Source organism: Ovis aries, chromosome 9, assembly GCF_016772045.2.
Source record: "Ovis aries strain OAR_USU_Benz2616 breed Rambouillet chromosome 9, ARS-UI_Ramb_v3.0, whole genome shotgun sequence".
Taxonomy (NCBI): Eukaryota; Metazoa; Chordata; class Mammalia; order Artiodactyla; family Bovidae; genus Ovis; species Ovis aries.
This window is the reverse complement of record NC_056062.1, coordinates 32,945,742-32,953,976: the sequence shown is the minus strand read 5'-3', so window position 1 is coordinate 32,953,976 and position 8,235 is coordinate 32,945,742. Positions and strand designations below refer to the sequence as shown.

Below are 8,235 nucleotides of genomic sequence, written 5' to 3'. Positions count from 1 at the left end.
CGGGAGCCTAGAGCCCAGCCTTCCTAGCCGGCGCGGAGCCCGCACCTGAAAGCCAGGCCCGGCCGGCGGACTCAGCGCGCCCGGAACAAGGACGCCCGGCTCTGCGATCAGGAAGGAAAACGACCTCTCCCGAAAAGACTGAAGCACTTTTTTCCTCTCCACTGAAAGCTCGGGGCACAGCCCATTTTGAACCAGAATAATTTAGTCTGACAACAGATTCCTCCTCTGCTCACAGCTGGCCCAGAGGGAGGAGCTGAAATCTGAACCTCTCGGCTGTGATTGGACCCTTCTCGCAAAAGAGAGGAAAAAAAGGCCTCCCCGCCGCCACCGCGGGCTCAGTCCGCGAGGAGCCCGCGACCTGGCGGCGCCGCGCGCGCACCTGCGGGGCAGAGATGCTGTAGGACCGCGCGCCCCGCGCCCCGCGCCGCCGCCAGGATGCCGCGCTCCTTCCTGGTCAAGAAGCATTTCAACGCCTCCAAGAAGCCCAACTACAGCGAGCTGGACACACACACAGGTAAGGGGCGGGGTGGGGGTCAGATGTCCGCATCTCAGTCTGTAAATAGGTAACGACAGGGGTGTGCCGCCGCTCGACTTTGATACGAAAGAGCTGGACACCCAGGCTATCTGCTCCCGAAAGAGCGGTCCTTCCTCAGATCGTTTGGGCTCGGGTTTAATTCAAAACTTCCACACTCTGAGCTGGCGAGGAGATCTTCCCTGGGCTCTTGCGACGTCACGTTCCGCAGCGTGTACATACTTGCATAATGAGGACGTGGAGGCTGGGTGAGGCAGTGGGTGAACGTTGAATTATTGCCTTTTTCATGTAATAAGGCTCCTTTCCTCCAGAAAGCGGCTTGATTTACGCCAATCCTTGTACTTACCGGCGTGAGCCAAGCAAGTACCCCACGCATAAGATGGAAGAGAACTTTTCTGTATCTTTAGAAAGTGGGTAGGTTTCCCCCTGCACTCGCTGGTCGGGCAGCCCCCCACACTCGGTCGTGTGCGGGGCCGGGGGTGGGGGGGGGTGCACAAATGAGCCTTAAGCGCAGTGACCCCGAGCAGCAGCGGCGGAAAACTAATGTCCTCCCAGCGCCTGCCTGCTCCTGGGGAGTCTGTCTCCTCGTTCCCTGCGCAGGCAGCCTGGCTCGTCACTGCGCTTTCACGGTGCCCTCTGTCTCACGCCCCGCTCCTCTCCTTTCTCCGCAGTGATTATCTCCCCGTGTCTCTACGAGGGCTACCCGGTGCCTGTCATCCCGCAGCCGGAGGTCCTCAGGTCGGGAGCCTACAGCCCGATCGCCGTGTGGACCACCGCCTCTCCCTTCCACGCCCCGCTGCCCGCCGGCCTATCCCCTCTGTCCGGATACCCCGCATCCTTGGGGCGCGTGAGTCCCCCTCCTCCGTCCGACACCTCATCCAAGGACCACAGCGGCTCCGAGAGCCCCATTAGCGACGAAGAAGAAAGGCTACAGTCCAAGCTTTCAGACCCCCACGCCATCGAAGCTGAAAAGTTTCAGTGCAATTTATGCAATAAAACCTATTCGACCTTCTCAGGGCTGGGCAAACACAGGCAGCTGCACTGTGACGCCCAGTCCAGGAAATCCTTCAGCTGTAAGTACTGTGACAAGGAATACGTGAGCCTGGGCGCCCTCAAGATGCACATTCGGACGCACACCTTACCTTGTGTCTGCAAGATCTGCGGCAAGGCGTTCTCCAGACCCTGGTTACTGCAAGGACACATCAGAACTCACACTGGTAAGAGAAACACATAGTCAGGGTGTCGCCGTCCAGCAGAAGGAAGCTCTGGGCTGGCTGTCCGATTTGCCTTAAGTGGTGACACAGTACTTTTGATGATGGATGTTCGGTTTTAGCTACTTCCTGACGACTCAAAAAGTCGTCAAAGCACAAAGGGCTCCACTGCTTGCTCACAGCCTCTGCTCCCGAGACTGCAAACAGCATTTAGACTTTGGAAAGTTAGATTCAGGAGGTTTGGTCTCAAAGATCAATTAGCAAATCAGGAGAGATGTGCTTGGAGGTGTGTTCTGTGAAATGTCTCCCAATGATTAGCAAATACAGATGTTGTTCTCCCAATCAATTGATTAGGCAGACGGACCGATGAAGTTTTTGGTTCTTGGGTTTTTGTTAGCTACATTCTTGCTGTGCTGTCTCTCACCCACATCAAGTTGGATAGTGAGAGCTGAATTTGCTTTCCGTTGTTTGCTTTTGTTTTGTTTTTGCTGCTGAGTTTTCTATTCCTAGCACAAAATCACCCTGCCAGGAGCGGGGGCACTCACCCAGGCTTAGTCATAATACAGAAGGAGGGAAAAGGGGAACTGTTGGGAAACCTGGGGAGGAGCTGGCCGTTAGCTGCACCTGCCGAAGAAGAGAACTTGAACAAGCCAAGTCCTAGGATGACAGGAATTATTTCTCTAGGACTGGCAGCAGCAATTATATATTTTTTTAACTTTTTAAATTTGATTTTTTTTAAGTGCAACTTTCGCATTTGTCTTAAAGGGCCAGACATTGAAACAAATATCGATTAAGGGGGATTTGAATCAAGTTTTGCTCCTTCTCATGCTTTTGGCAAAGTGTGAAGATTGCTGTAAGCCTCTTCTGGATTTGCATTTCCTCTGAAAACACTGACCATCTTTCTTTCTCCCCACCCTGCCCCACCCGCCAGGGGAGAAGCCTTTTTCCTGCTCTCACTGCAGCAGGGCCTTCGCAGACAGGTCCAATCTGAGGGCTCACCTGCAGACGCACTCGGACGTCAAGAAATACCAGTGCAAGAGTTGCTCCAAAACCTTCTCGCGGATGTCCCTCCTGCACAAGCACGAGGAGTCTGGCTGCTGTGCGGCGCACTAGTGACACAGCCCCTGTTTACTCGGGCGGACGCCTTTCTAGTTCACTTGTCACGCATTTTACTTGTCACTCCGCCTCTGAGTGACAAGTAAAAGTCCTAAGGCATTTTGTCTTGTGCTGACAAACCCAAATAATATGTATAGACACACACACACACACACACACACACACGCAGCTGCCAGGGCAGGGGATTCCATGTGCATCAGATTAATCCTTTCCATGTGAAGTTTAAAATGACCATATATTTACTGACCGTTAGATGGAGAGGATAAAAGACAAGAATCTTGCTCTTCTGAGATGAAGCAAAAAGCACATTGCATCTTTCCTTACTAAGAAAGAATGCAAAGATTTACTTTGCTGCCAAAGCATTTCAACTGAAAAGAACAGTGTTGCCTTGTACGGGATTTGTAATAGATTTTCCTATAGGACAAGAATCTGCCAGACACTATCTCAGGTGCCTTATAAAGTATTCCAAGTTCACTTTGTTACATGTGTCATGTCTGGTCACCATCCTTGAACTGAAGCCTGCTTTGTTACCTGTCGTACTTTAAACTTTGTTTTGGAGGGAGAGAGGGAGAAGGAAAGAGAGAAAGAACAAGAAGGAAAAACACAAGAGAATGTATTAAAAGTGTTTTTTTCTTCTTTTTTAGCCAATAAATAGTATGTGCCTTCAGGAGTCGGGAAAGGCTATTTTGAACATTCCTGGTGCATGCTCCATGTCTTATGTTTTAAAAGATTTTTAATGATATTCTAAAATCAAATAAAGATGGGAATAAGTGCAACAAAGGATTTTTAGAAACTCTGTGATGTACTTAAACAACTTTAAATGCATACAGCAAATGCAATCCACAACTGCACCCCTTCTAGCTGTCTTTTTAGTTAACTGTATAGTTGATGAGTCCATGTAAATTTGTGTTTATTTTTATATGATTGAATGAGTTTTGTATGAAAGTGAAAAGTTGTCTATAGCCAATGCCTATAAACAACCTGAAGACTTGTGAAATTTACATTTCTTTTTTTAAAAAAAAAAGTTTTCAAGGTTCTTTTTTACAATAAACATTTTTGATTTAAAATCTATTGTTTGTATGCTCTCAGAAACTTTACTTACTTCATGATTAGTTCAAACAACTATATAAAGAGCTGCTTCTTTTGTTAATAAGAGATAAAGTGAATGGTGTTCATTATGAATATCAACTGTTAGTTTATGTGTTCGATTATAGTAAAGCCAGTAACTTTTTTTACTCTTAAGATAATACTGTTACATTCAGAAAGACAACATCTTACTGGGAGTGTGTTAGCATGCCTCTTTAACAAAAATCACACCTTCTGAGTGCTAAGAATATTCACCTTACTGATAGTCAAGAATATCTTTTAAAACTTTTTCTGTTTGATGACTTGATTGTGTTGGCTTTATGAAATCAAATTACGGTCACTGGTTAATTAGTGTCTGCCACCAGAACAGTTTAAGGACTTTAAAAGAAATGTCATTAATGATATATAAGAAGAAAAATAGAGCATCTGCATGAAAAGATCAGGAAAAAGATTTATTTATAGTAGTAGACTTATTAATTACACAGGTTGGAAAATTAAGTCATTCAAAGAAAGCCCAACATCTAGTGGGTTAAGATAATCAGCAGTCTGACAGGTGCATGGCTAAGAAAGAGAAGGTTGGGGTTTCTTTTTATGGTATTTTGAAGAGGCCCCCACTCAAACCCACTGTGACCTATTCCAACAGGGCAAGACTGGCCAGCCCACCTACAAGCACATGCTCACCAAACACAGTGGAGTAACTCACGCATCAGGATGCTAAACCACCATCACAGGCACTGTGACAGTCACCTCACTATGTATTTAAATCCAGACTCAAACCCATGTTGAGCAGAGTTCCTGCCACCATTAATCACTTCTCTCTGGTTTGCTCAGAACTCAAAGAATTATTTTTCCTTCTAATGTCCTTGTGATACAAACAAAAGCCAGAACCAGTATTTCAAAGACATTAGCAATACCAACATATCCCCAGATGCTCAGACACATCCCAACGTGTGTTACATTTAAGATTTAGCTGACATATAAAAAGGGAGTGCATTGACCAAGAAACCCCTCAATTTCATATTCTGTTTAATTTTTTCGTATCTCAGGACATAGCTCTCAAAAGCAAAATTATTTGAAGAGCAATTTATAAATTTAACAGAGATGGCTGATGTCTTGTCTGGGGCATTCTAAAGTCAAGAAAAGACTGCTTTAGTTCGTGTATATGGTATATAAACAATGCCCAGAAGCTTGCAGGCCAGGTAATAAGTAGAAATATCTCACAAGGATACGAGTAAGTGAGGCAGGCAGTGTCGTTGGGGCCTTCTGGTTGGTCCTCCCAGAACCATATGGCTCGCTTTCCTTTCCTCATCTGTAGATTTGCAGGCATCTCATTTCCTGGTGTCCAAAACACAAACATTATATTCTAAGGGGAAAATCTGTTCATTCGTTTAATTTTCTAGTGGAGAATTAGTGATAATATTTTTGCAATATTATATATTCTTTGCAGTACATATAAAATGTATATTTCTGCTTTGTCCTCACAATTTTCATTGGATTCGTGATTTAAATATTCTTTCATTAATGTCATGAGTTTGAAGTACAGTACATCAATAAGATATTGAGATTTTCTATAGGTATAACTCAGTAATTTTTTAGAATTTTCAGCTTTTCTATGAGGTCTTTGCACATCCTGTAATACATAAGACCTGGCTTGGATGTCACATACTTCGAATACTTCCCCAAATTCGATCTTTCTGAAAGAGTTATATCATTTACAATGTGGTACTTATCTCCCTGAAGGGCAGTTTCTTGAAACCTTTTTCCCTCACTAGACAGAGCACCTTAAAATAAACTCACAGCAGCCAGTACATCATCTAGAACACAGATATTAATGCATGTTTGTTGAATGAAGTAAGTGAATTAAAATAATAGAAATTGGTGAAAATGGTCTGCAGACCTAAAATACATTTAACATATTTCCCTTTACTGCAAAAAGTCTTGATAATTTTTGAGAGATCCTCTAGGCAAATGTGCTGGTGAGTCTCCTAACTTAGTAATGCCAGCCTCCCTCCAACAGGGCAGATGCTTCAAACAGGGGATAAGGGGCAAGTGCACCAGGACCAGGTTTGATGGACTTTCTGAGAACCTGAGCTTTGAAAACTATGGTTTTAATAATCAGGATGTGTTCTAAAGAGCCTACTCAGGATCCATCCTTGTTCCCTACAGTATGAGACAGAGTGGCACAGTAGGAGTCGTCCCAGCTTTTTTCAGCTTATATGTTTACATTATTGGCTTTATGTCCTTCTGCAACCTAACCCCTCGGCACCCCGTTTCCTGAAGTTTCAAGGAGGACAAGACCCGCAGGGTCACAACCGCGACCTGACAGTCCCAGGCACGGTATCCGCGGTGCTCTCACTCCACACTCAGCCAGACCTGCTCCCTGGACAGATGTCCCTCATCCAGTCACCTCCAGTGGCCACAGTGTCTCGGGCAGCTGGTCTTTTACAGCTACAAACATTAAACTCCGAGTTTGGAAAACGGAGCCAGGGCAGCAGAGGCCAGGAGCTGCAGAACTGAAATCCAAACCCAAATTCTGCGGCTTTCCAGACCTGCTTCTTCCGCTGCCCTTAGGAGGAAGAGCCCCTGGAGCACCCGGGTCATGGGCACCCGCGTCCCAAGCACACGGCAGGCAAAGGCCTCTGGAAGCCCAAGAAGACGCGCTCCTAGATCACACAGCGCAGGACTGAGCTCAGGAACCATCTAACTCGGGGATTACACAATCACGTCCAACAATCTCCAGAGGCATTTCCCAACTCAGCTGGAGAAGCCCTGTTGGCCCCACTTCCTGCAGGGCCGCCTGGCAGGGCCCGCTCCCCACGGCTCCCCTGCGCCCTCCTGGGGCCACAAGCCATTTCCTCCCCCACCCCCACCCCGGCAAGCTGGAAGGCAGCTGGTCTCCATCCTTGGCCGTTAACACTTCATCTTCTGAAGGCCACTACGGCTCCCTCTCACACCCACACTCCTCACCCGGCTTTTATCTCCAGAGACAACAAGGCTTCCAAGGCAAACATCCTTTCTTTCACCACTAAAATGTGGACACTCCAGGGTAATGAGGCAATTATAATTGTGAAAAGTCGAAGGCTTCCCTGGCTGACATCCACTTCCAAGGAGTTGCTCCTAGTTTAGATACGGGAAGTGTTCTGAGCAAAACTCACTTAAGAATGAGTGTCCTGTCATCACGGGGAGCAAGGATTCTCGAGTGAGACAGCTTTTCTCTCCTTCTTATCTTCCCACCGGGGGCAGATGGAGAGCAGAAAGACTCCCCTCACCTGAGACAGACACACACGGAGGGGAAAATCCTCTCGTTTCATTTGCATTGGTAGAAGTACGTTTCCACAACCACAGGGCCTGAGCTCTGGGCTAAGTGAGGGCCGCCCCTCAGGCCTCCAGGAAGTAATCATTACCCTGTGGACGGCGTGCACGGAAAAAGCAGTGAGCCTGGCAGGCTTTCCGCCCTGGCCCCCAGCCAGACCCCAGACAATGAGCGATCAGCAGAGGAAACGGCCCCGCATCCCTGGCCTGGGACCCCAGAGAGGCCGGCAGGGTATTTATAGCCGTGAGTGGGAAGCCTGCTGCCCACAGGAGCCGGTGCACTGGTACAGCCTGCGCACTCGCTCACTGAGGTAGGCTCTTCTGCTTATGATCCACTCGGCCAGTTGTTTGGGAGATGATCTGTGAGTTATCACTAACTAGTTTTCTTAGACAACGTCGGGGGATGGTCAAGATGGGGAGAAGGATGGATGACCTTCTCCTGGGATTTGTTCTGGGCTGGAACTTGCCCCCACCCCTCCCAGGGAAGGACTTCTGCTTCTGAGAATCAGCAGGTAGCAAGAGCTGGTTGTAGAAAGCGGGAAGAAAGACTCAGGCAAAGGGAAATAGGGAGACATTCTTCTAACAAAGACAACGAATGAGCATCATATTTCTCCTGAGTTCCAGCTTCTGCCTGTAGACGCTCAGGTGAGCAGAGTCGGAGCTCTCCTGTGATGCATGAGTTTTTTACTCAGACTTGGCAGAAAGAACAGTGAAAGAGGCTAAGGTCCTCACAGCCCCCACCTCTCAGATCTCCATGAGCTGTGGTCGTCTTGGGGTCTGCGGTGGGGCAGGGCCTGGGAGTCTGCATTTCCAGCTGGCTCCCAGGTGTTACGCTGACCCTTGAACATCACCCCAGGGTGCCAGGCTGTGACCACACTCAGCTCCCAGCTCCACCCACTCCCCAGGCAAGCTGAAGGTGGTAAAGACAAGACCACACAGATGTCCAGTGAAGCGGCTCCTCTCCTCCGGGCCACCTGA

General features: G+C 47.7%; 1 protein-coding gene across 1 annotated transcript; it reads left to right on the top strand.

The window, feature by feature from the left end:
• Positions 1–435: 435 nt before the first annotated feature.
• SNAI2 (snail family transcriptional repressor 2) lies at positions 436–2,856 on the top strand. The gene is made up of 3 exons (NM_001126342.1): positions 436–514; positions 1,204–1,749; positions 2,675–2,856. The coding sequence occupies exons 1-3, from the start codon at positions 436–438 to the stop codon at positions 2,854–2,856; spliced, it is 807 nt and encodes a 268-aa protein (NP_001119814.1).
• Positions 2,857–8,235: the final 5,379 nt, after the last annotated feature.

Coding starts and splice junctions, on each gene's coding strand:
- SNAI2 (NM_001126342.1), top strand. CDS start 436: ATGCCGCGCTCCTTCCTGGTCAAGAAGCATTTCAACGCCTCCAAGAAG. Junction 515..1,203: donor CGAGCTGGACACACACACAG/GTAAGGGGCGGG, acceptor CTTTCTCCGCAG/TGATTATCTCCCCGTGTCTC. Junction 1,750..2,674: donor ACACATCAGAACTCACACTG/GTAAGAGAAACA, acceptor CCCACCCGCCAG/GGGAGAAGCCTTTTTCCTGC.